We start from the raw sequence: 27,381 nt of genomic DNA, 5'->3' as shown, positions 1-27,381 counted from the left end.
ATCAGTTTTAAGAAGCCATAAATAGAAAACAAAGCAAAATGTACATAATGCCAGAAAATGCCTTCTCTTGGAAAGACCATGTCCCAGCTGTCTCAAAAAACTTGACACAGTTATCTCCAGCAAATGCGGCACAGAATTCCTAAGGGTTTTTGAAATTTCATGTCTAACTGTGAAAAATTAGCATTTAGGTTATAGTTTTGACCTAAAATACAGGGTGATGACAGTGATTTTGAAATGCTAAAGAAAAAAAAAATTGGCTAAGAGTGACATGTTTGTTACTCCATTATGAACTGAGAAAATGTCACAACTGGCTGCAATGTAGAAACCTCATTTCAGAAAACTGTAAATGCTGGGCTGGTTGTTTCACAACAGAGACATCTGGGAGGAGGGGAAGAACAAACCAACCAAACAAACAAACACCCTCAAACAAACAAACAAACAAACAACAATGCCACCAACATGTACCAACCAAAACAGCTGCTACTCTTGATTTAATTGCAAATAATGCAGAAATTGACCCAAGCAGGCAAGCCCGCACACCTTGCATGGAAGAAAGCTTCTGCTATAAACCTTCAAGTCCAGAGAATATTTACAGTACCCAAAGTTCAGAAAATGCTGAAACTCAGATATTCATGAGCATTTTCATATGCAGAAACTGAAACAAAGAGAAATAGCTTTACTTGTGATCAGACTGGAAAGATTGATCTACCTACTTATGGTCAAACTGGAAATCCAAACCAAAAGCGAAATATTGCTAACTGCTTTTTATCATCTCACCACGGAAATCAAAAAGCTAACAGCAAACGATTTATACTTTACAATATGACCTATAATTTTCAAAAGACCAAATATTTCGTTTTTAATTTTCAAGACTGTATTGATAGTAACATCATATTCCTAGACTGTACATGATACTGTATCACAACCCCCGATATAATTTTTTAGTGAATTCCAACACCTCTTATTCTGACTACATGCTATTAAAAGATTGAATTAATCATTCCATCACTTCTTGCTCAGAGTGCAGATGGAGAGATACAGCTGGGCAACTAATGCATCAGAAAAGTAGATTGTCTAAACATTCCCTTTCTACATTAGATTCAGGGGAGCGGGGGGGGGGAAGTGGCAAGATCATTAAGAGTAGTTTAAACTGCATCTCCTCTCTTCCCAGAGACAGAGAATGTAATTTCCATATCCCAATCAAGCTTAAGAGCATCCAGCTGAAGGTCACATTCAGATCTGCCTGTTCCAGCTGACAAAATGCTCTGCTGCCACTTAAACAGTCCCCTTTGCTTCCCATGGCTTCAGCGTGATAATATTTCCATCACACGTAAATAAGTAAGCAGAAGTCATGAGTCGGTATACAGAACTTAAAAGGTAATTGAAAGTTTCTGGAGTATTTCACTTCAGAAAACTGTGCAATCACTTATGAACTCAAGTGCTTGTTATCATATACAAAACTCGAGTAATTAGAATCAGGAAGTAGAAGGCAATGAGAGATTATTGGGAAAAATCTAGTTAAATGAAAGTGTAGCACATAAACCAATCGGTACTTAAAGCTATCATGAGATACCTTCAATTAGTTAAAATACAAAATGTTAAAAAGCACATTTCCATATTATTAAAATCTTCAGAAGCAACTAATGATCAGAAGCCATTACAACATTGACATTAGTGTGAGATAACCCCCAGGTGCTACTGGCTTAATAAAAAAGATGGAAAACAGCCTCAGCATCCCTTCCTCTCCCTCTCCACTCTACTTCCACATCCTTCAAACCAGGCCATGGCTAATAAATCCATTTTCTCAGCCAGCCAGTGCCTGGGGAAGAGTCCGGATGGTGGCAAATGTTGCCTGCAGACCACCGCTGTCCACAGATCATCGCTCACATGGGCGCCCATTTGCCCCTCAGTGTAGGCACCCAAAGCCTTGGCTCGCCTGGCGTGCGTGGTACAAGATCATGTTGATGGATGCAGATGCTCGTGGGGCTGCACAGCCCTGGAGGGAGCTGCCCCCTGTGGGGCGATGCCTGAGCCTGATGCCCCGGCTGCCCAGGGCTCTGAGCTGCCACATGTCACCTCCCAGGGCCACCACCTGGCCTCCAGAAGCACAAATTCATGACGGAAGATAGCTTTGTGGTTTTATTTTTATTTTATTTTATTTAAGAGACCTCTTATTTTAGATGGGAGTTTTAGTGAAGCCCCCTGAGCCTCTGGATAGAGCTGCTTTGTGTACACAAAACCGCTTAAAAATCAGTTCTAACTTGGAATGAAAAAGTACAAAGGGCATGCAAAAGTATTGTCTTCAAGGCAGCTACAACATCTGTTTTCCAAAGATGGAATTTTATTCATTTTTCTCCCCTATGATAACAGGAGCAGGTCAGGGGTTTCAAATGGAGTATGAAAGTCCACGTACAGAAAGGTCTCAACTGTACTATGTATAATTTCCCAACTATCTAACAACAGTCCTTTTCTAGGAAAAGACTGATGTCTTTTCAGATTGGTCTTTCTTAACACATACTGAAGTGATCCCGTACTCATACACAATCTTTTAATTTTCATCTTGCTTGTTCCTCATGAAATATGTACCAAAGTTTTCACAAGGAAGGTAGCTGCTTTGAAATACCGAGAGCTAGTTGTTTTGAAATATTGTTTTTAAAAACTAGATGTTTTTATTCCTCAGTGAAAAACTTATTTTTGCATGAAATTTTATAGGCCACTAATCTAAGGCAGAGTCACGGGACTCAGGGAATCAGTTAACTTAAAAGAGGAGCTACTGTGCATGCACTATAATTGCTCTTCATCAAAATCATTAAAGATTTTTAATATGCAGAGTTACCACATAGATTGAAAGCTCTCGAAGTTTGTCTTCGTATAAGAGACAATCATTCCACAGTATCTTTATCTGCTATTAATATTTCAATTAGAGCAGGGGTGTCAAATTCATTTTCACCAGGGGCCACATCAGCCTGGCGGTTGCCTTCAAAGGGCTGAATTTAATTTTAGGACTGTATAAATGTAACTATTCCTACATCTATACATTCCTAAAATTACATTTGGCCCTTTGAAGGCAACTCCGAGGCTGATGTGGCCCCCAGTGAAAATGAGTTCAACACCCCTGAAACAGAGTATCACCACACTCCTCTGAAGAAACACAACTGCTCACAAAACAAGTCAGGAGTACAGGAATATGATAAAATGTCCTATTTTTATTCTTACATTTAACTACCTCCCATAAATAGCTGTTCATTTTTTTAAAGGAAAAGCTCATTTTATACAGAGAGGAGTGTCTTTGTTGACCAACACCTCCCAAGCATCCTACCTCCAAGAAGGGAGGTGAAGGCTGCAGGGACTACACGAGCCAAACTGCATGGTCAGGCAAGACCTTGTTCCCCAACTATTTCATCTCACCAGCTGTTCAAACAGGCCCATATGTGCACCCTGACAGTCCTTCTAAGGACATTAGACAGAAATACCAGCGCCTTTCAGGCACCAGCATTGGCAAGAGCAGGTTTCACTCCACTTTCTGTTCCACCTGACCAGCAGATCTAGTTCAAATCATGTGGCCATGCAACAGCCCATTTGGTGTGAAATACATTCAAGGCAAGATTCCTTATTCTTTTTTTTTGAGGAAAAGATGCTTTCTTTATTATGAGAGGTCTCATAGTCTCATTTTCATCACACCAAGCTGATAATCAACTTCCAGGGCAGCTGACATACCTGGAGTCACGTCTCAAGGGATGGACCCCGCCAAGCTGATGGATGGCAGTTACCTGTCTACAGCCCTTATATTACACCTCACATTAAACAGCAAAAAGTTACACCTACATTTAACTTCTGTTTGATGGTAAGTAATGAAAATCATTTGAATAAAGCTTTTCTCTTCTTTTTTTTTGAGAAGCATAAAGGAATTTTGTATTTAAGCATATCAAGTGGGGGCAGGGGAAAGAGCTCAAGGAATAAAAAGCCTGAGAGCTTGCACTGGCTTGCTCGGCAGCTCTCTGCTGTTTCCAATATTTCTCTCTCTAGGGCTTTTTCCACACACATGCAAGCCCTGCATTTCAAACACACACCTTACACTGTAGGCTGACTTCTTGGTGATTTGAAATACGTGACCCTAAAATGCAGTTGCTATTCCAGACTGCAGCCTTACACCTCCATCAGCCCCCCGTAACACACAGTCCAAAAAGGCAGCCCACTCACCCCTGGTCTCCAAGGGGTCTTTGCGACAAGTTAGGATCTCCCTCAGAAGAAACTACTGGTGATATAGAAGGCAAAAGGCATGCAGCTCTTTGCAGGGAGAGCAAAGCAAGCCTCACCCCTCTCTGCAAGCAATACTAGCAGCTGCTAGAGTCCTCATATCAACTTTTATTTTATCTTATTTTATTTGAAGCTTTGCAACTTTCCATACAGAAAATCTGGCAGCGCAGAGCATTACACCACCTTCATTTTGGCCACAGTACCACCTCCCTCCCAAGGCATGCTACAGCATCTGGCTAACGTGTCTGTGTCCTGGTGCAGCTCGTGGCCAGCACCGCTGTACCAGCAAAAGCCCACGCTCTGCTTCAGACGCGGTTGCTGGCATTCCCTATTTTGCCTGGAGAAAGACATTGTTTTACTGAATAAGCTGTTCTTCTGCAAGCATTTCTCTACTAATGGATGTAGTACCTTTAAAAGAGAGTGCTCTGCCAAGCACAGCAGTACACCAGTATCTATCCCGTGCTGGCAAAGCCAGCCCTGTGCAGGTTTACCCCAGCAAAGACAAGTGTTCAGGTGAAAAAGCAGTGGGCACAGCTAAACTGGAGGCAGACAGGACCAATATTAATCTGAAGAGGGGCACCCAGAACAACTCGCCAGGATCTCATCACCTACTTGTGATGGCACAGACGTTTCTCCAGGGAGCACAGGTGTTTTGCCAGCCTTATGTTTTCCCAGTCCTTTTGCTTTTGCACAAGCTGGGGACAAGCAGGAAGAGGTCTCAACATCTCCCCTCCAAACAGCCGTGGGCCAAGCCAGAGGAGCACACTGCAAACCCATTTTGACACAGACCCTGATACATTTGCAAGCAACGGGTCATGGCCACAGAGATGCTGTTGGCAGAAGGGCCACGCTGGCCACATGCTGCCTGCTGAGCCACCGTGGTGGCTCCCACAGGTCCCGGCCTCAGTCCCTGTCACCACACCCCTCAGCAAAACCAGGCAGCGGCTGTCAGCTGGACTGCACTTGTAAACATGACTTTGTCCTTTACAGCAGAGGGTAACAGCGTGGAAGAATTAGAACTGAATAAACTGGAACTCATAGCTGAATTACAATCATTTTCTGTATATGTAAGTAGACATGTCTATACTTTCAAGGAAGAACAAGTATTCTTTGAAAATTTGATTAGAAGACTGGAATAAAAAAACTGGCTTTCATCCGTGTCCCACTAGAACACTTTATAACTGGTTTTACTATGTGCATATTGACGAGATAAGACTTTTGTAATAACTTTAAAAATGGAGATGGAAGAGATACATAGATAGATAGATAGATAGATAGATGATAGATAGATGATAGATAGATAGATAGATAGATAGATAGATAGATAGATAGATGACATGCTACACTTAATAGGAAAAAAAATCCCAATAAAGCTCATTAAATTTGCTCATAAACAAGTAAAAACATATGCCACCGTAGCACAACCCTAATGGCCATGCTCAAGCTGAAATCCAGGCTACAATGCTGCCCAGCTATTTTGTTGTTTTACACTCGTCTGTATCTTCCAACATCCCTTTCCTCCCTGAAGGGCTGGATGATTACACATAATGACTTTGAAAGATCAATTGCAAAAATGAATCCATGAGAAACTACAGGAGGAATAAAGTTACGTGCCTACAACCAAGTGCAAAGAACTCTGCTAGCACCTACCAGGCATTACTGATGGCAGTGTCTGCAGCTCTTCAAACTTGCTTGAGCTAGTTGCTCTTTAAATATCTGTACCATATAATTAGAAAGTACAACATCATCAACAGAACACGGATTTTGCATTTTTTGACCTTTTTCCTACTAAATTTCAGCAGATTATTTAATGTTAAAATCATACGTCGTGCAAAGCAGCGACTCCAGTTGTGAATGCGCAAGTGAGACTGGCATATAGGTGGTATTAATTAGCACATAAGCACTCTAGCAGGCAAAAGATTAGATGATCTCTGTACTCAGGCCAGATGGCTTTATTCATTAACAAGTTGCTATTTTGGAAAATTATGTCCAAGAAGCCCTTTTAATATCTGCTGTAAGAAGTATTTCATAGCACAATAGCTTAATTTTCAGTTATCCAGGTTATAACCAACTGCCAAAAAGCCAGGACTTGCTGCTCTGCAGACGCTCTACTCACTAGGATACACTCAGTAAAAAAATTACAAACTCATTTCTCCACTGTGTCAGTCCTGGCTTGTAAAAATGTAGTGCCAGTAATGTTTTGTTTATATTTAGAAAGTCTGTTTCACTCTGTGTAATATGAAGACTGTTGCACCCTTTATAAGCCATTTGCAATGGCACCACTGAGCTTTTTTTAAAGAACGAGGTCCCACACCAAAGTCATTCATAATTTCCTTAGCCAGGACAGGTTGACATATTTGTCAAAATACTGTTATACAAAACTACCTGTTTCAGTTTTACAAATAACCTACTTGGGGCAGAGAGCATCTTCTGTGTTGACTTTTTAAAACATTTGATGTATGGGCTCTAATATCAGTTGTTTCGATACAAATTGCTAAAATGGAGCACCACGCACCTCCTGCTGCAGCACACTATACCCGGGCAACTGGATGTGGCAATCAAACCCTTGCCCACGGCACTCGATTTAGACAAAATATGGCAGATTAAAAACTTAATCCCAAATTTATTGAACACCCATCAGGCTCATTAACTTCAGTCCCTCTTTTGCGCATGTGAGAAACACCAGCATGAGGTCCCAGGTCAGGAGGTGATGGAGCTTTGCTTTCATGTGGCGTGACTTTATCTTCTCACGCCAGTGAAGACAACATCATAGAAGATACCTCAGCACAGAGTTTATAGAAGATGAGTATTTCCTCATAGACTTGAAGGGTGTTCAGCTATATCACCATGTTACCAATGTGTCAACAAGAAAAAAAGAAAAAAAAAAAATTAACTGTTCCTTCTCTGGTTTTTGTTGGTTTTGTTTGGTTGGTTGGTTTTGGTTTTTTGGTTTTTGTTTGTTTTTTTTTCCTCCAGCCTCATATAAAATATTGAGCAATGTTAGCAATCATAGTTAGACATTCCCTCAGACAGTGAAATGTTTGTGTCTCAGAAAGTACGCTCTGGCAGAAAATAGTCACGCTACAAAAAGCAGAAGCGTATTAGAGCCAAGACCTCTTATCAACCTTACACAACTCAGAGGGTGATTGGGGTAGGATGGAGGATGTAGTTTTCTTGCCCAATGAACTTTCTACGAAGCATCAAACCTCTCCTAGCAGAGCACAAATACCATGAAAGGAATGCAAATGTCATAATTTTATTACAATACCATGGCACTTTCTTTTTTCTTAAAAGCAATCTTGACGTGAAGCAAAATATCACTGCTTTTTTTGTTATTTGCTTTAGGAATAGTAGCTGTCAAATATTTTCTTTCCTTGCTGACAATAACTTCATTTAAACCTTGGAAATTCTGCCACATCTGCAGCTTTAATGCAGTAATTCATAAACTATGATTAAGCCATGAACCCAAAATCACTGTGTCTATAATGACATCTGTAGTTTAGAAACTGTGAGGATGGGAAGCTTTAAACTGGTAGGCAACAGTTTCTGAAAACACCAAGAGGGGGCTGTGTGTGTGTATATATAACGATGATATTTCTACTCCATAACTTCCCATATCTTCAATCTTGCCCTGTCTGCAAGACAGTGCAAAAAACACACAATCTTAGTGACACAGATATCGAAATATTTCATAAGACTCTATTTGTTCAATGCACTAAAAGCTTTACCATAACTAAGTTGAATCGAGAATTACAAGACAGTGCCCATGTAACTTCAACACTACTCCAGCACTGAGGGAGCCTCGATTAAAGCATTTGTGGTGGGACAATGGCTGCATGGTTTAAGCAAACTGATGTATTACAAATCTGCCACAAAAATATCTCTAAAAATAACATCACGGGGTCCGTGGCTACTTCCTCCTGCCTTCCAGCCTTGCAAAACTTCACAAGGCTGCTTCAGAGCTCACATCTAAGTCAAATAAGATTTCTGGTTGTGCAACTTGTCCCACGTAGGTAGCCCCATGGTGCTGTCTGCACAAGGTCCTGCGTGACCAAAGACCTCCAGCCACACAACTGCCTGGCAGTAAAGCTTTACATTCCTCAGCTGCATTTCTACAACCTCTGGTGCCTTGAGATGAAGCGTGACTGAGTAGAATTTTGTTGAACAACTCTTTTTATGATGTAAAGGAACGATTACATTTTATAGCTCATTTTCCTGAGTCGCAGCATCTCTAATGCGAACAGATTTTGCTCTATCACCTAAACGAGCAGATCCTACTTCAAACAACTCCAAAAGAGCAGAGACAGTGAGTGACTGCAGAAGTTCCTAATTGCACAACCAACTAATGCTCAGGGTGAAGTATCACATTTATTGGCATAGTGCAGACCTAAAAGCAAAGGCCACATATTCTCTGCAAGATACCATCTGCCCATGTTTAGACCCAAATGCTCTAATTGGCACAAACACAATCCATCGCCCAGCCCTGAAATCCATTGGTGCTTCTGTTGCATGAACACTAAGCAAACACCTAACCTTCCACCTATGACATTAGACCCCCATTTGCTTTCTGTCCTTTGTTTTACATTAACAAGGAGCAAAAGTTCCTGTTCATCAAGGAAGGAAGGAGCAAACAATAGAAATGATAATTCATATCTGCTAAAACAGTTGATTTCATGCTGGCTTAGACCAAATCATCAAAACTGAAACATCAAAGCAAACAGAGTAATGACTACATAAAAGAAGGTTGTTCTTGTATGCTCACTGAAATACCATGGGTCCTGTTCCATATTGCTACCATGTAGGCAACAGGGCAAAAAAGGGGGTGCTTAAACTTAGTCCATATACTCTCAGATTTTTACACCTTAAAAAATGTACTTACTTACATTCATGTTCTCTCATGTTTTGGTACAATAGAGGTGCAATTGCCTCCCTCAATAACAGAATAATGAAGACTTCCAGCTTACAAGTCATGGAGGGAAAATATTTCTCTTACTTCTAAAGTCTGCCTATACCTAGTACCTTAAGGATTTGAGCAACTCACTTAGACAGAATGATCTTCCGGATATGAACATCTGAAGCACACCTGAAGACAAAATGGATACATGGGAAATGAAAACTTGTGGTTTGTATCTAAAAAAGCAGCCCACCTCAAAATACCACTATTTAAAATACATTTAAAGAGATGCACGTTCAATGCCGGCACTTCTAGTGTTTCTGAAGGCAAAGCATGCAAAATGGATCTATTTTAGGGATAAAATCCCTAAATCTATATTTGGAAACCTAACTCAAGTCATTAGTGCAGAGGGTCTGAAGGGTCCTTTTTAGGCCACATCTTGTATCACTTTAATCTTAGCCTAAAAATAAATATCAAATGAATTAACAATGTTGTAGTCTTGGCGTTTGCAAACTTACCACCCAGAAGCGCCACTGTCTGTGTTACCCTCTTCCCAGGATGGTCAACCAGCCCAGGAAAAGAGCAGGATCAGGGGAAAAGCCCTGGCCCGTTCCCTTTCTTCAGGCATGTGCAGACCAGAAAGAACCCCAGCAACACAAAAACACAGGGAATACACTCCAGAGGAATCTGTTTTCCCTCTGCAGAACACAGCACCTTTCCTAAAGAGCCCAGAGACAAGCCAGAAGCACAGCCAACAGCCCCACGGTGCAGACCAAGCTGAACCCCTCACTGCAGGAAGAGGTTACCAGTCTTCATGTACAACCTACTTTAGTCATTTGCAGATCCCATGTCTGGGTAAAAAAAGAATTTTATCTTCCATCAGCTCTAGTGTGCATTGCCAAAAAAGGCACAAAAAGCATATGCAACGCGCTTAACGACTGACAAATGGCTTCTTATATTATCTAGGAATTTATCTCTCCAAAAAGAACTGTGAAATCTCTGCGGACATCAGCCAAAGTAATGACAGGGAGGTGGGGTGGAGTGGGCAGGGCATGAACAAGGTGGTTAGTCTGTTTGCAAGACTACAAAAGAACAAGTTCATGTGAGCACTTTACGCTCACCTGGGGATTGCATCATACTTTCAGATACAACACACACAAGGTTGCTCGTTTCCCACCTCACTTCTCTGACCAGGCATGGAGAAATCTCCTAGCAGCAAGGCCAGCCTCGCATTTGCAGCACTATGGAGTAAACTAAACATCATCCTCAACCTGCTGTTGATGCAAACCAGTCAGCAAACCACACACAGCACAGGTGAACTTCTGCCTGCTTTCACCATGTCTTGAAAGCGTGCAGGTAACATTCTCCTGCTCTTACACCTTGACCAGAACAGCCAGACAGCAAATAACAGCAAAGACCAGCAGTAACGCACGTGCTACCTGCATAGGAAAGCAAACCGGGCTTAAAATTAGGGACAAGAAAAGACACATACCACACACAGAAGGCTCCCCTCATCCACAAGGCTGGCTCTTTCTCACCCATCACAGCACTCACTCCCTCAGGACCTGCCAGATTTATGATCCGTGGCAAATTCTTGGATTGCACGTGAATGTGTTTCTGTGGTAAATGAGAGAGGCTGTGTCAAAATATCATTCAGAAACAGGCATTTCAGCCTGGGCTTCCCATGCTAGAGGGCAGGATCCCACAAGAGCTTGTTCTTCCCTTCTTCTCTGCTACCTTATTACTGGAAATTCCTGCCTGGCCATTTGGGAGCCCAGGGTTTTGAATCTAACAGAGCTCACTGCCGGCAGCATGGAAACACCACGAAGCGTGTAAAACACTTGTTTTACACAGTTCTGAAATGTCAGATTATGGGAAGGTTAGTAATTTCGTACTTTTAAATGCTGTCAGGATTTCAGACAGAATTGCAGATTCCTGTTACAATTGTAGAACTTTTCCTAGATGGACCTACTTCCCATTTATTCTCATCAATGAAGCAACTGAGGTTTTCAGATTTAATTGTTATCAAATTCATACTGTTCATATAAGTTCTGCTGTGTGCTCAAGAACCCTAAATCTGGGGCGAGGCCCCCGAGTGTGTCCCAGCATGCGAAATCACAGTAAACTGCACTGATCACCCAGAAAACAGAACTGTGCATTGTTTGGAAAAGCACTTTATTTTTCTCTCTCTCACACACACATCAGAAAACCACATTTGAGAAGATGGAGGTTTCCCCTGGAGCACAGCGTTCATAACATGGGATGGGATGTTTCTGGCACAAGCTTTCCTGATGCTGACTTGACATCTTCCTTGTTATGACTCTAAATTCCTGCCACTGTAAACCTCACTGCTGACTCATGAGAAAAAAAAAGCACATTAATAAAGAAAAACAAGAGAATGAAACACTTTCAATTGCAGTTGTCTATAAAGAAAGGGTGATACAGACACAAAATGTCTAAACTTTAAAAGTGAGGTGGCATCTGTCAGAGAGACAAAAGATGAATTTCTCATTCCTGACTGCAAGTATCTGGGGACAATGACATTCACAAAATTGTATGTAATCGAATAAATTGCCTTTTTAAAAATAACCTTTCCTGCATTTTTTGGGGAATCACTGTTGAACATGATATCATGCACATACAGGTATGGACAAATACAGTCATGCTTTCAGTGTACTAAGTAAACCGAAGGAATTAATTCTCTGCAGATGCATCTAGATAAATTATTATACTATCACAATCATTTACAGATGAATTTTGATTAGTCTTCTACCTGAAAGCACTTAAAATAAAGACAACTTTCTTACTTAATTTATTTCAAATGAAAGTATTCCCTCCTGTCTCTGGCATACTGAAAACCAAGACTGCCCTACTGCTTCTGAGAGCTGAATGTACACGTTCCTCTGGCCACAGTATTTGGAACAGTAAAACCATTATAAATGTTATGCCCAAAATATCTATCAAATAGGAACTATAGCTTTAGCCTCCATGTAAAATCTTTATTTGAATGCCACGGAACACTCTTCTATGTCAGCTTTAAATAAAGAAGTATTTGAATAATCACAAAATTTCCCAAGCACAACTCCAGCCTAGAGCACAAACTAGTATCATTTTAAGACATTTACACCTTAAAAATCCAAACAACCAGAGCAGCACGCATCCTGTTTCTACCACAACGTGCAATGAGGACTATTGTACTATTGCTTATTGTGCCTTTGACCGCGACCATGTTTCCCTGGCTGCGTGGAGTCGGGTTCAGTTTACGCCGTCAGATTTGGTGCAACTGAGCAACGCGTTCAAGTGCACATCACTGCGGGGGGAGGAATTGCTGGCTCTGCCTTTTCGCAGCACAGCACAGGCGCTGTAGCCCCAGTGGGCTGGAAAAAGGACCTCGTTTAAAGTCATTTTCAACAGAGTTAACCTGCTCTCAATGAACAACCTCTCTCTAAGAAAAGAAAATCACACCGGGGAGCGGGACTTCTCCTCCCCGCTGCTCCCATCCGGCGCTCTGCTCTGCCCAGGCAGGGACAAGGAGAGGAGACAGGACAGAGGATGGCAAGACAGATAAAAGTAGGATTTTGCAAATTAAAGCCACTGGAAATAACTGTAACAGATGGAAAACAGCACACACGTGCAGCAGGTAATAGTCTTTCCAACATCTCCGAAAAAAAAAAAAAGAACCATCTGATCACCACTTCAAAGTATTGCAGATGGCAGCATCACTTCTGTGAACACTGACCTTTTCTTCTGTCAGCAAGGGAAATCAATACTACCCTGTGTGGAAATGTCAGTATAAATGCTTAAAAATCATAATATTAACATTTCAGAGTCTGAGGGACTCTCATTTGAAAACAGTTTCTGCACAAGCCCTTGCATTTTTAAAAAGACATAAATCAAACTTGATCACTAAAAGAGTCTCTTAAAACACAAGGTAAGCTGAAAGACAGTGTTTTGGGGTTTTTTTTCATAGTAAACTCAATTCCCTTGTGGCATTTCAACCCACCTGCAGGAGCACTGAAAATGACTGTAGAAGCTGTAAAAATCTATTTAATTGATTTTTATTGTTCAACCTAAAGGAAATGTTTTTGTATGTAAAAATAACAGCATTATAGAGCAACTGTAGGGATGTTTTGAAATTCTGGTTCAAATGTCAAGTCATTAGACATGCTTTACCGATGTGCTTTTAAGGCATACGTAAAATTACGCTGTATCTTTGCGTTCTCTCTACACCACCAAATAATGTTATTTAAACAGCAAAACCAATTTCTGTAATTTCCCTACATCCTCTAAAAATGAAACACATCTTGAATTTAGCAGGAGACTAGTAATTTGGAGGAAATATGGTGAGATAGACCATACAGTGTTTGTCTAGGGGAAGAAAAAAAAACCACACAAAGCAAAACAGCACCCACCACACAAACACAAAACCTAAGAGACCAGGAGCCAAAGTCAGAGAGTTTTCTCAGCAGAGCCAAAAAGACAGCCCAGAGTAGATGGCACTGCACCACCGAACCAGGATCACCAGACCTTCAGAAGGACATCATCCTCAGAACAGGACACTCAGAAATGGAGACCACCCAAAAGAGCATGGTGTGCAGAGACTAAAATGCAATATTTCATGCATAAAATTTCCTTTACCCTCCTTCAGAAATTATGTCTGCAGGCAGCCCCTTCTTTTTAAGCTATCACATGGAAAGGACAAAACTGTAAACTACATATGACTTTTTAAGTTTTAAGAAGTTCTGTAAAATATTACAGATAACCAAATAGTGTTTCTTCTGCTTTTAATACTCTTGACTGCATAGAAACGCTCCTGTAAGGCTAATTGGACCACAATGACATTAAGGGAAACCCTACAAATTAATCTAATACACTGCCGCGACAGAAACTCTAAATGCCTTTTCCGCAAATAATCCAGAACTTTATTCTCTTCATTTAAACCAAAGCACCTCGGACATGGTTTGCTGGAAAAATTCACCTTTTCAACTTCAGCTTGGTTTGGGATTTTCCTTTTGTCTTCACAGCAATCCCTGACGGCAAAGGGAGGCGAAATATGTGCAAAGGTTGGTCAGTCATTTAAAACTCCCTTTCGTTATGTTGTTAACTCTAAGAAACCTTGTCTAGCCCGCTGAATGTTAATCCTGGTTTGGAAATACTTAGCTGGTGGCAAAGGGCAATTCTTCTTCTTCTGACATCAAGTATGCACTTTGAAAGCATGTTTAAAAACTCAAAAATGTTCAAAAGCTGGAGTTCCTGTGCCGCCCCTCCAAAAAGATGTCTCAGCTGTACGAGGAAGAAAACATTAGGCTGTGGACTCAAATCAGCTGTCAAGAAACATGAACATAAATCTGACTTCAGAGTGTAATTTGGAATTGTGTTCTGGGCCCACCCTTGGCAGTAACACCACGGTTTACCTCACGTTGTAGCAATATTTAAAACAGCTCTGCAACTTTGGTTCTCCACCCAACTAAACAGTAAATTATGTCGTCAAATGAAAAACACCACACGTATTTAAGTGAGAGAAACTGTCTATAAACTTCTGACATTTTTCATCTTCATAATTTTTTTTAATCCAAAAGATTTGTACAGCATTTTTTTTTAAAAATAACTTACAGGATCAAAAGGAAAATAAATGCATAGCTTCGAAACCTTAGAATATAACCTCCCACAGTTGTAGAAGAGTTCCAAGTCATAAAGTGCTGCAGATACGAACAGACATCAGACAAATAATCTAGTAACTAACTTATTTTTCTGGTTTATTTAACAATATTCCAGGCTTAGAACATTAAATAAAAATCTCACACACAATGGGTAGGACTAACAATGGCTTTGTGTTGTTTTTTTGTTTTTCTTCTCCTTTTTTTAAAAGAACGCTGAGACACATCAATTGAACCGACTACAGTTTTATTTTGGATACCAAAAAAATAAAAAGAAGCTGGAAGGAAGAGAGTAGTGCATTGCACTGATTTCAGTAAAACTGCTTGTAAGCGTCGCTGTGAATGTTTCGCCCTAGAAGGATGGAGATGGAGATGGAAACAGGAGGTGGACGCTGCCAGGAGGGGTGGGCTGAACAAGGAGCAGGGCTCTGGGCTCTGTCTTGGCTGAGAGGGCACGGCTTTGAATCAGACTCCTGTAGGAGAGGATCCACGTGCCTTACGCCAGCATGTGTGCAGCTCCTTGAGGGCTGGCGCTGGTGGGAGCAGGCCAAGGTGGTGCAAACTGGCACTTGATGGACTTAAAAAGGAAGAGATCTTCCTGATGGGGTGTCACAGGAGCTCAGGTAACATCAAAAAGGGACCTGCTGTATCTCACTCCCTTCCTTAATTTTCCTTTGCTGCCCTCACAGCCTACACACCTGTGGAAGTTTAGCCCAAGCCTGTGTTTTGCACCTCAAGCAATCACACACACCTCTAAAGTGGACACGGAGAGAAGCAACATTCAATGGGATGCACTGTGTGTGTACTTTGTAAAAGTGCAAATTAATTTTCAGGGGACTGGAGGGTGAAAACCCAGGCTTGCTGACAACCAAACATTAGCCACGCCACCTGTTAAGTGCATTTTTCCCAACCTTAAATGTGCCAGGTAGTTCACTACTAATTACTCCACTGCTCCTTTAACCTCTGTCCTTCCTCCCCATCCACCCTCCCTATCCCGCCACCTACAAAGAACAGAGAGGACTCAAACTTGCAAAAACTATTAAACCAAAATATAAACAAGCAGTCATCTGCCAATAAATTCAATCCAATAAATTCCATCACAATTTGTATTTTTGTATATTACTCCTGGCTCTGGGCCCTTTCTACAACCGAGGGTACCACCATGATAAAAAGACACAACTTTCTTCCTCCAGAACAGTAACAGCCAGTTTCCAACAGACCTCTCTCCAGAAAGGTTGTGCTAGATACAGTCACGGACTAAAGCCGGGGTAGAGGGCAAGACACCAGTAACAAAAATAAAACCCCAAGCAAACCTTGACTATAACTGGACATTGCCAAGAGTCCTTCTCCGCACCTCAGGGAAAAATCCTGGCTGCCATCCCACTCTGTGCCAAGCGTGAACTCTAATCTTGTTTATGACCTGCAGTATTTCCTAAGAGATGGGGGGATTTGGGTTGGTTTTCTTTCTTTGTTTCTTGTTTTCCAAGTTCTCAAAAGGGCTTACAACACTGAGGCGTAGATACACAAAGGGAGCAATTACGATACACAACAACTAATCAGAAACAGTACTCAAACATCAGACCGGACCAGACTAAAGTCCACGCTACAAACTCAATCAGAAAGAGACAGGAGAAAAAAAAAAAAAAAAAAAAAAGATATTTTAAGTGCTAACGTAATAAGAAACAATCTTAAAGACTCACTAAATACATGTGGGGAAATGAAGGGGTCCCCTTCTTTTAAATATATTTACATAATACTAAAGCTTTTTATTTTGCTTTTCGTGCCAACAAAATTTTCTAGCTACCCCTGGGCAAAGTCCCCATTTAAATTAAGAGGTTAAGGATTTTATAACACAGACAGACTGTTAGACCGTACACATCTCCCCACCCTCTCTTTCCCTCCCTCCCTCTGCCGCCGAGGGGCCCAATGCTTCGCCAGCTTCACACCGCGCAGCATCGGCTCCGACATCGGCACAAAGTCAAGGAGACCCAATGCCGCCCTGACCCCAAGCGCTTCCTCAGCACCTTGTAAAAGCACAAGAGACCACAATCAGGGCTTGCCTAGACACACACATAAAATAAAAATGAAAAAAAAAAAAGAAAAGGTTTTGCCATTTAGCTGCTGCAGTTAAATGGTAAAACCGGACTAACGTGGACACAGCAATACCAGTTTAGAAGTGTTTATACCATTTATACCACACTAGAAAGAAAAAATAACTTATCCCAGTATAAGTGCATCCATACTACAGCCTATGCCAGCACAGTATCAGTTAAAATAACAATAGATCAGTCCCCTAATTGACAGATTTATACCAGCTGAGCTTTTCTACCATAGACCAGGGCTAAGACATGAGGTAGTGAAAAAGAAAAATCAGGCTCAAGATCTTTTTGCATTCCATAGTATCAATATACTCTAGAAATATTCACTGCTCAGATTTATGGATTTTAAAAATAATGCTTTAAAATCCAAAATTTAAAGCTAACATCCTGAGTCACAGATGATTTACAAATGGAGGCATAAATCTTAAAAACATCCTTGCTCAGGGTCCTAAATTAGGAAAAAAATTTTATGATAGAAAGCACATAAGCATGTGTTTGCTTCCCAGTGAAGCAAGTGGAAAGGAAACTCATGGATAAGTGCTTTCTGAAGTCTGGGCCACAGTCAGAAATGACGGTCTTTGTAGAATTTATTTCCTCATTCATTTCAGTGCTGTTTAATCACAAGTCATTCATGATTTAAGACAGTGGGAAAAACATAGACAATGGAAGCTAAATCAAGTTTGTTACAACTGTTCAATATTTACAGCATTCATAGCATAAACCAGAAGTATTTTTGGTAACTTAAGACAAACACTTTTTTTCGTTTGTTTGTTATTAAATGTACCGCAGTAGTCCTGTTAAACAAACCCACTGTCTCGGATATTAAAGAAATTGTTGTTTACATTTACTGAGTCATTTAAATTAAAAATCTGTTCCTGTTCCAAACCCCACTCCCCTTCGTCCTCATCCTCCGGTTCTGCCTCGGACCCATTCCGACTGTTTTCGTACAAAAAGATCTGCTCGTCCACATGAGCCGGGGCTAACCGGTTTCTCTTTGCACTTACAACATTAGCAGAAGAACCGAAAAGGCGTTCAGGAAAGACCCTTGTGGCCAAAATACACCAGTATTTTTGAAGAACCTTTGGTAAAACTGGAAACAGCGCTAGTCTGTCCGACCACCACTTCAGCGGGTCTTCGTTCAAACCGAGGACCTTTTGTGATTTGAAATTGCTCAACTCCTCAACAATCTGAGCATGCCATTCCTCCTGGTCTTCCACGCCTCCCGTCTGGCAAAAGATCTCTGCAAGCATGTTGTTGATGACACTGGTAGGGGGAGGAGTAGAGGAGATGATGATTTTTTTCACAGGGGGCTCTTCTGAAACAGCAAAGAATTTCTCTTCAGTCCTAAAGGTATTTTCTTTCACTTTTTCCAGCAGGCTTTTTGCTTCTTCCACCACTCTGTTTTCAACCTGCTGCCGCTCAAAGGCTGAAAGAAAAGGCAGTTTTTTGTAGCGGGGATCCAAGAAAGTAGCAACGTTGAGAAACATGTCTATCTCAGGCGTGTGCTGGTAGGTGGTTGACAACTCTTTAGCAATCACCTCCTTTGCCATGCTGATTTCTTTCAAATCGTTCTCTTTGATGTTCAGGGTAGTATTCAGAAGCATGTGGAGAAGCGGCTTCACCATACTTATTGTCGGGTACTTTGAAGCAGACATCATCTCCGCAACCTGCTTGAAAGGCTGCAGCAGCTCCACCAGCCCTTCGATTGTATTCCACTCACTGGCTTCCAGCATGAGGTGGTGGTTGTTGCTGTCCTCCACGAGAACAGCCGCGATGACGAACTGCTGCTCCTTGAGGCGCTGCAGCATGGCGAGCGTGCTGCCCCACCAGGACACGCGGTCACTTACCAGCATGCAGTGGAGAATGTTCTGCTGCTTCTGCTTCTCGCTCAGCATGTACATCGCAACCGTAGACTGCTGAAAATACTCCACTAGTTTACGGCACCTGGCAAGAAGGCTGCAGAGTTTGGGGAGCTGAAAAGCTTGTTGTATTCCTGCATTAAAAGTGTGCCCCAAACAAGGCATCTGCACGGGAATATCTAAGAGCGAGCAAGCTTTAACAATGTCTTTACTGTAATCTGTCGTAGCACCAAAGACTTTTGTATTGATCCCCCACTCAATGAACGTCTCATAAAGGACTCGCGTAATGGTCTCTGCCGTATTATCCTCCGGTACTTCAAATGTTTTTAAGCACCGCGAGTTCACCGCCAGACAGTTGGCAGGGCTGCTGCTGAGAAAGTGAACCGCCACGGTGACGTATGACCTGTTCTGGTTTTCGCTCCTCCACATGTCTGTGGATATGCCACACCACAGAACCTCGGTGAGCTCTTTCAGCACAATTTCTCTAATGGCATTGTACTTTTCAGGAATAGCTTTTGTACAAAAGTATTTCCGGCTCGGAAGTTCATACCTGGGGTCCGCTGTTCTCAAGAGGGCCTTGAAGGTGGGTTCATCAACAATAGAGGCCGGATACATGCCCTCGCAAATTAAGCTGATGACAGCAGATGTCAGCTCCTGATGCTTTTTGTTTTCATAGTTCTGGTAGGTCTTCATGATGAGGCTATCCTGAACGACCTGCTGCGACGACTCCGGCTTGATTTTTGAAAATGCGGTGGCAAAGGCTTCCCTCATTTGCTCAGTGTTGCTTTTCACAAATTCGCAGAATTCGTCAGGGTGGTTTTTCTCAAGGTGGTAGGAAAGGTTGGACGTGTTTCCTGAATAGGCAATCTGTGCCATGCAAATACGGCAGTAGATCTTCTTCCACTGTAAAATGCATCCTTCTGCATTGGTATCAAACCCAAAGTACTTCCACACTTTACTCTTTGCTCTCGGGTGAGCCACTAACTTTAGGTCTGATGGGGAACCTTCTAAACTTTTATTCTCCATCGCTTCTTGGCCACCGTCCCACCTCTTGATCCTTCACTCATTAATGAGTACCTGATAAAGGCAGCAAGATAAAGATACAATGAGAAAGCACAAGTTTGACCACACTTAACTATGTGAAATCAGCGTTTCTGTGAACGTATCAAGAAACCTACCTTACTAATTACATTTGCAAATTTAAAGATGAGATTTGCAGGAAGTGTGACCTACAAGAAGCCCATTGGAAAGTGAAAAATCAAAAAGGGTTTTAAAATATCACATTCTGCTGTGAAACTGAGCTAGAAGACCTAAGTAAATCTTGTTTCTGGAATTACATAATTCTGGGTAGAGAAAGCGTAACCACCACCACAGAGTTGATACATTACTGTCACACAAACCGGTCATCCTGCCTCTTAAGTTATAGTTAGGGCTAGACCAACATTCTCTTGCCTAAGAGTTACTGAACTTCACTATTAACATCCATTTCAAGTGAAACCTGATACTGAAGGAGCAAAGGTTTTGTTGTTTATTTTGAAAGAAGTTTTGTTAGCTCGATCTAACTGTTCCAGCCTTTGCTTTGAAAAAGAAAACATAATAAAAAAAATCTGTGATGCAAATTATAGCATTAATCTGCTCCTCTGAAATGTAAAGATGTTTTCTAACTGAAATAAAAGGAAAAGTAGCTTGAACCTACATGCAGATCAACAATACATGTCTGACACCTTTCCTGTCCTTTTTCTGAAATCAAAGCCATCTCCTGAACTACTAGTTCACAATCATGGTTCCTGGAATAATAGTGCATTATAATTACAGGAAAAGCAGACAGGGAAGCACTAATAAATGTTATTATCCACATCAGCTGGAAAATAATTTTGCTGTATTTTCTTCAAAAGGCTACAAAAGTCAGGAGGGGGTGACACTGTAGGGATGAGTGTGGCAATAAAGCAAGCAATCTCTACCGCCATACCTACACAGGAAAATGCTTCTTGTGCAAATGGTCACATGCAAGTAATACCGGAGGCCAACAGCGTCTTTGTGCACAGTGCCAGAAGCCGGCACCCACCAGAGCTGATGTCGCTACACCAAAAAGCCAAGCCACAGCACAGCTGCACGCTGATGCTTCTCTGTTTCTTCCACGCCACCAGCCCAGCCACTGCGACAGCAACAAGCCCTTCATCAGTGCCTGGCCAGGATCAGGAAGAAGGAATCCATCAGTTCAGCATGGATGCAACCTCCTCCACAAAAATCCAGGCAGACAGAGCAAAAGAAACATCAGGAGCAGCCCTGCAGCCAGCCTGGAAGCAATGGCATTGCTCCTTCTCTGCTTGGCAGGAGCTGCACCTGTGCCTGAGCCCAGAAATCCCCCGCTGGTAAAACGGGCTGGCTGGGGGAGAAAGAAACAATCCGAGTTTTTCATATTGCTGCAAGAGAATATGCCAAAAAAAAAAAAATAAAGTATGTTTGCAAGCTTCTCCGGTGTGCTTTCTGCTGTTGATGAACATTCCCGAGAAAAGACACTTCCCCTCTGAACTACAGCTGGTATTTTGCAGCACTTTCTGAATGTCTTGAATGAAAAACCAAGGACAGGTTTACCAAGACTAAACATATTTATTTGGACACAACTGTTGGTTTAGAAGCAGAATGAGAGATGCAAGGCAAGCATTTTATTGGATTTGTTCTGAAGATTTACTTCTGGGTGTAGACTTTTTTTTTCCTGGGGGGGACAATGTTCTGATTACTAGCATGCCCACTACTGTGATTCATTCAGTACCTTTTAAGCTGCCAGGATAAACTATTGATTTAACATGGTAACGCTGCCTAATTCCAAAGATGTGCACACCAACAGCACCAAGGTATGCAATCCCACAAAAACTGATGATTTTGAAAAACAAAGTGGTGTAATGTATATTGATGTAATCCTGCCATAGCATCAGGCTGCAATGACAAGATATGCTGTATCAGTATGTATTATCATTGCTTTTAGATCCCTCACTTTCAATCTATGACATGGTGTCTCCAAGAAGCATAGAGGCTCCCAAGATTTCATTAAATCTGATAGTTTCTTTTGCAGTTATAATGCAGTTCTTGAAGACATGGAGGAAGGCACTGCAATAAAAGACCTGATGCGTTTTTAATATTTATAATTAGTAAGACACACCTTGGACCATAAAAAGTTCATCACAGACTGATAAAATACAAGTTATTTTAGTGCATGAGAGTGTTAGACTTACCCCACCCTTCATTCTCATGTACATTACAGCTTTGCCATTGTTTTGTGATGGATTTGGCACTTGGTGCTAGTGGCACAGAGTAGCATTGCCACAGTTTAGGTTATGTCACTATAATACAGACTGTATTATAATGCTGTAAATCACACTTCAGCTGTCATATAAAGTGCTAATCATCCCTGCAGCTCTTCGAGTGTTATAAAGCATAACTAGCACTATGGGGCTAAAAGAAAAGAAAACAAAAAAACCCACAATCATACCTCTCATTTTTCTGTAAGAAGAGCAAAATTTTTTCCTGTTTCAGTGAAATAAAGTGTTCATAGCCCAGGCTTGGCAAAAACCAGAGCAGCTTCAATTCTGAGCCAAACGGAAGACGCACCTCGTAGAATGAAATTCATTGGGCACGAAGCACAAGGGCAGCCGATGGAGATGCTCTCTTTTAGGTTGCCTAACTCTCCACGATAAAAAAACTAGCACCGCTTTGATTTGCTGAAAACCCTTCCACTCACAGAAGCCTTCAGGCTACAAACCTGCCTTTTCCCTTCTCCCTTGAATTCCCTCCCACCCACACTGAAACAGAGTGCACCTTCCGAGAAGCTGCTGTTTTCCTCACCGCCTCTGTGCAGCTGGACACCAACACCAGCCAGTACCAGGACCAAGGCTTTTTAAGAGCCTGCAGACAGGATCCCCTGCGGCCTTGCAGCCCACTCAGCTGCCACAGGAGGAGGAGCAGGAGGAAGGGCCCAGCTTTCCTGCCCCCTAGCCCCTCTTCCCTGCTCTCCCTGAGACAGGCTGTGCTGCCTCCTCAGACCCCGCTCACTCTCCTAACACAAACCCACAGCTCCCATCTTCAGGACAGGGCTTGGGCCAAAATAGTGAAACGCCAGCGATGACGCACATTGCGGAGGGCAGTGGTGCCGCCCTTGCACCACTGCAGGGCTCGGCTTCCCCAGTGGCAAAGAAAATAGGTTCAAAACCCATATGAGAGTCACTCGGGTTGTGAAACCAAGCACGGGAATGTGAGGAAACACGGGGTGTGCAGCCACCCCGCAGAGTCAGCTCTGCCCCCCCGTGTGCACACAGCGATGGCGCCTCTCCAACTACACAGTGGGCATCACCACACAGCCCTTGACTCATTCGACACTGGGGCAGCCATAAAACAAGTGTCTCCTTGCTTCTAAAACTAGCTATATAACTCTCTCAGGTGTGTGCATCGGGAGAGGGATTAACTGCTTTTGTCTGCTGACAATGCTTCCTACCTGATCACTTTTCTACCCACCTCTGGATGTTTTACAACCTGGAGCTCGTACGGCTTGGAGCAGGATGTGCTCGGTCTATCATTATGCTTTACTCATACGAAGTAAAAGCCCTCAATACGTGAAACCGAAATTAAGAGATGCATGTTCCTAAATTAATATTTCACGATTAATTTTAAAGAAACTTGGTACAAATGATGACACTGATTATCTAGAAATTGGGGCAAATTATATCTCAAGCATTTTTAGGAAGAACACCAGTCAGCTTTAAGGTCTTCTGAACCTCAGCCACTACCACTTTCTTCAGAGCCAGTTTTCTACACATGACTACTGAGGACTTCAAAACTACAAAATACTCCACATTTAAGTCTTCCCCTACAAAATTTCAATGAAACATGCAGTAGAAGAGAAAATGCAAGAGGAAGATGCCAAGTAAGTTCCTTAAGATGCTTTTAAAATACTAAAAAATATTACTAAATTAACCATTTTTGTTATCAGTAGGATGACTTTCAGTGACCACATTCCCAGTGTTATTATCCTGGTGTCACAATTAACATTAGTTTGCCTTTTATCAATCCACTAATAAGATTTCTGTTTTTAAAAAGATGGTTATCTTTAGTCACGCAGGGCTTTTTTTTTTTTTCCTTCAATTAATTAAGATTAAGCACCGTAAAAAAACAAAATCCAAGGTAATTTCTAATGAAACTGTTAATTGTTTAGACCACTGATCACTAACATAGTTTACAATACCTATCGGCAGTTATACCATTTATGCAATTAGTACCTGGAAAAATGTTTTAAGTTAAAACATAAGTTCCCCTTTACTGTTCCACACTGCTTTGAGTTAGAGAAGCAATCACTGACTACACCCCATTTATTCTCCCAACTCTACATTTCCCTTCTCTGAACTTCACAATGAGAATTTCAGACCAACTTCCCTAGTGTGTACTTGGGGGACAGGTAGGCTCACTGCTAGCAAATATTAGTAACTTTTCAGATTGCAACTCAAAACAATGACCAAGTTGTTGCACTGAATCTAAATTTCAGAGCTCAAACTACCCTCTTTCTTCAAAAAGTCGTCTTGAATCCCACCTGCAAAACTTAGATGAACCCCAGCAGGATGTGACAGAACAGACCGTCACTTTCAAAAGCCATGCAGAAGCACATCTGCCAACGTCATGCAACTCTAGGCTAAAGGAAAATAAAAATGAAACTAAATCGGTTTACTTGGATTGAAATCCTGAACTCTTCTTCCCAGCAAGTGCAAGAAAGCAAGCTCTTCTTGGAAAATTTGGAAGCACAAGGGTTGCACTGACAACAGAGCGCTTTGCTTACCCACAGAGCCCAAGGACAAGCCATTGGGCATCCCCCTGTTTTAAACCTTCCAGGGGAGAGCTGCACCGCTGCCACATGAAGAGTGAGAACCCTCCCGGGGGAACTGTGATGAAGGAGACGGGATCAGACACACGGCTGACTCTGCCGTTCTGCCCTTCCCAGCCCCGCTTCCCACCTCCAGGCTCTCCTTGGGAAGACACCCTGACAATAAAACACCTGTACCGATGAGAATTTTGGACAACCCCTCAAAAAAATACAGAAAATTTTAAATATACGCACCTTTCTAGGTTACTGCCTGGAAAAGTTACTTGGCGTTTTCTTACAGCAACTGTAGTTTACTGATCCAAGCTTTAATTCTGAATGTTCTAACCAACACTTTCGCTTTTTGTTTCACCGCAGTCGCTATTTTGAAATTATTATGGAAACGAGGTTAATCTGAGTAAAAAAGGTCCCGTTGACAAGCTGATTCACTTTTTTAAGCAGTGTCTGGACACAGTGAGTGGAAGCAAGGCAGCAGGTAACTGCCAAGAAGGAACTGCGCACAAACAACTATCTGAAGAGGAAACTTCTCGTCCTTGGAAGAAACCACCCCAAGTTAGGGCTGAAAGAAAACTTTCCACATCTGTCAAATCTGCCCTGGTCCTACTCAGGCAGCTGACATTTCACAGGTTGGATCTTCACTGCCTTCCTCCGGCATCTCCAAATTCAATACTTTTTTTTTTTTTTTTTTAAATAGCAGCTAAGATCAGACTGCAACAAAACACTTGGGTCACATTTTCGTCATGCTGTTTCTCTCTGGTTCGAAAAAAGATTTGGAAAGTGTTACACACCCTAGGCACAATACCCAGCTTCACTCTGCCAAGAAAAACTAATGCTAGAAAAATGCTCAGATGACTTCAAACTGTACGCACATCTGCCCTTTTTGTCACCAGACTTCTCTCATTTGTTTGGGGGTTTTATCTCTGTCTTTCAAGGAGAAAGCAGAATCCCAGCCTATCGCAAAAGTATCAAGAATTAATTAAATGTAGAAAAAATGCTACCCAAGGAAGCCACGTGTGATGAAACGCACAAATACACTCTGTGTGGTGTATGTGTCCCATCTCCTCCCCAGCACTTCAGATATTCTCTAAAACAACGTCCTCACCTGCCTCATCTCCCTACCGAAACACTATGCCCTCTCAGTGTTGTTCGTTTGGGGTTTTATTACCGTTCCTCTGATTAAAACTAGAGTCACAAAAGCTCACTTGCTGTTAAGGAGAGAAAGTTAAAGGCACTGACTTGCATGAAGTTGTACACTCAGCTCTGATGGTATCGTACGCATCCATCCGGACTCACAGTTTGCTGTAAGTTTATAAACTCAGAAGCGTTTTAAAGTCTTTATGAGTAATGTAAGGAAAGAAGAAACTCAGATCCTTGTTTTCTGTCAAACTCAAAAAGTTTCCTCCAGTCAGGATTAAACTTGCTATTGACTCAAATTGGGAAAAGCTCAAAAGCGTAACTTGTCCAACAAGTAACTGATCTAAAGTCCCTTGGAGAAAACTACAAGTGTCACTCACTTGTCAGCTTAAAGCCTGGCAGCGAGTGACAGCCGCTATCAAAGTTTCCAGAGCATGGGTACGTTCCCCTCCCGGAGCGGCCGGGGCACGGAGGCCTGGCCGGAGGTCCCAGCGGCCCGGGCGGGCGGGGGCAGCGGCCGGCGGGGCCGGTAGCGGGGCGGGGGCACGACGGGCGGCGGCGGCAGGAGCGCCGGGCGCCGCGGCCGGGCAGCGAGAGACTGCCCGCCTTGCAAGCACCTACCTGGGCGGAGGGAAGCTGCGCCCGCGCGGCTCTGAGCCGAGGTCTGAGGCGAACCCGTCAGGAAGCAGGAAAGAGGGAAAGGAGAAGCGGGGACCCCCGGCCCGCCGAGCCCCCACGCCGCCTCAGTCAGGCCGCCGTGCAGCCAGGCGCCCGTCACGGGCCCGGCCCCCCGCCCCGCCCCGCCCCCCGTCCGGGGCGGCCGCGGCCCGGGGGGCCGGACGGGGCGGTAGGGGCCGGGGCGCACCACCCGCCGGCGGCAGCGAGGGCGGGGTCCGGCGGGGGCGGGAAGGGCGTCCCGCCAGCCGCAGCCCCGGAGGGCCGCTGCCCCCGGGCGGCGCGGTGGGCCCTGCCCGCCGAGGGGGGCGGGAGAGGAGCCGGCGGCGGCAGCCGGGCCCGGGCCGGAGCCGCCGCGGTGCCTCAGCCCCTGCTCTGCTGCGAGGGAAGCGGCGGGGCCGGGGAGACCCGCCGCTGCGGCCAAGGTCGCGGCTGCCCTGCCCTGGCCGGGCTAGGCCGCCCGCTCACCCCGCGGGCGGACCGCGAGGTCTTGGCCCCGCTCTCCCCACAGCCCCGGCGCTGCCGCCCCCGCTCTCCACCGGGGTGGGTGGGGGAACCGCGGCAAACTTTTCTCCTTTCCGCGGCGGGGGCCGCCGCCCCCAGCCCGCAGCCGCCCCGCCCCGCGGCGCCGGCTGAGGTGCTCACCTGGGGCCGGGGGGCAGCGCGGGCGGAGGTGGCGGCGCAGCTGGTGCAGCATGACGAGGAGGCCGATGCGGTACACCCGGAGCAAGGGCACCAGCGCAGACAATAGCGACATGGCCGCCTCCCGCCCCGCGGCGGCTGGCTCAGGCCGAGGCGGAGAAGGAGCTCGGCGGGCGGCCTGTGCGTGGCACGGTGGCTCTCCGCCGCCGCCGGCGGGCCGGGCCCGGGGGGGGGGCGCGGCGCGGCGCAGCCCCCACCCAGCGGAAGGGAAAGCGCCGCTGCTGTCACAGCAGCAGCGCCC

The 27,381-nt window shown here is 43.6% G+C and overlaps 2 protein-coding genes across 5 annotated transcripts in view; both read right to left on the bottom strand.

The window, feature by feature from the left end:
- DHRSX (dehydrogenase/reductase X-linked) overlaps positions 1-27,300 on the bottom strand; it is a 170,137-nt gene extending 142,837 nt beyond the window's left edge. For both annotated transcript variants that reach the window (XM_065074416.1, XM_065074419.1), the window contains exon 1: positions 27,084-27,300. In XM_065074416.1, the coding sequence (XP_064930488.1) occupies positions 27,084-27,195 (112 nt within the window). In that variant the 5' untranslated portion in view covers positions 27,196-27,300. The remainder of the gene's footprint in view (positions 1-27,083) is intronic.
- Positions 11,310-27,275, bottom strand: ZBED1 (zinc finger BED-type containing 1). 3 transcript variants are annotated; one of them, XM_065074391.1, is made up of 2 exons: positions 27,084-27,275; positions 11,310-19,843 (listed from the first exon to the last, which is right to left on the bottom strand). In XM_065074391.1, the coding sequence occupies exon 2, from the start codon at positions 19,790-19,792 to the stop codon at positions 17,705-17,707; it is 2,088 nt and encodes a 695-aa protein (XP_064930463.1). In that variant the 5' UTR covers positions 19,793-19,843; positions 27,084-27,275; the 3' UTR covers positions 11,310-17,704. The 3 variants fall into 3 exon arrangements, with proteins under 3 accessions (XP_064930463.1, XP_064930474.1, XP_064930480.1); XM_065074402.1 differs by lacking the exon at positions 27,084-27,275 and adding an exon at positions 26,385-26,554; XM_065074408.1 differs by lacking the exon at positions 27,084-27,275 and adding an exon at positions 24,867-26,317.
- Positions 27,301-27,381: the final 81 nt, after the last annotated feature.

This window comes from Columba livia, chromosome 1, assembly GCF_036013475.1.
Source record: "Columba livia isolate bColLiv1 breed racing homer chromosome 1, bColLiv1.pat.W.v2, whole genome shotgun sequence".
In the NCBI taxonomy this organism is placed as follows: domain Eukaryota; kingdom Metazoa; phylum Chordata; class Aves; order Columbiformes; family Columbidae; genus Columba; species Columba livia.
This window is presented reverse-complemented; position numbering and strand designations above follow the sequence as displayed.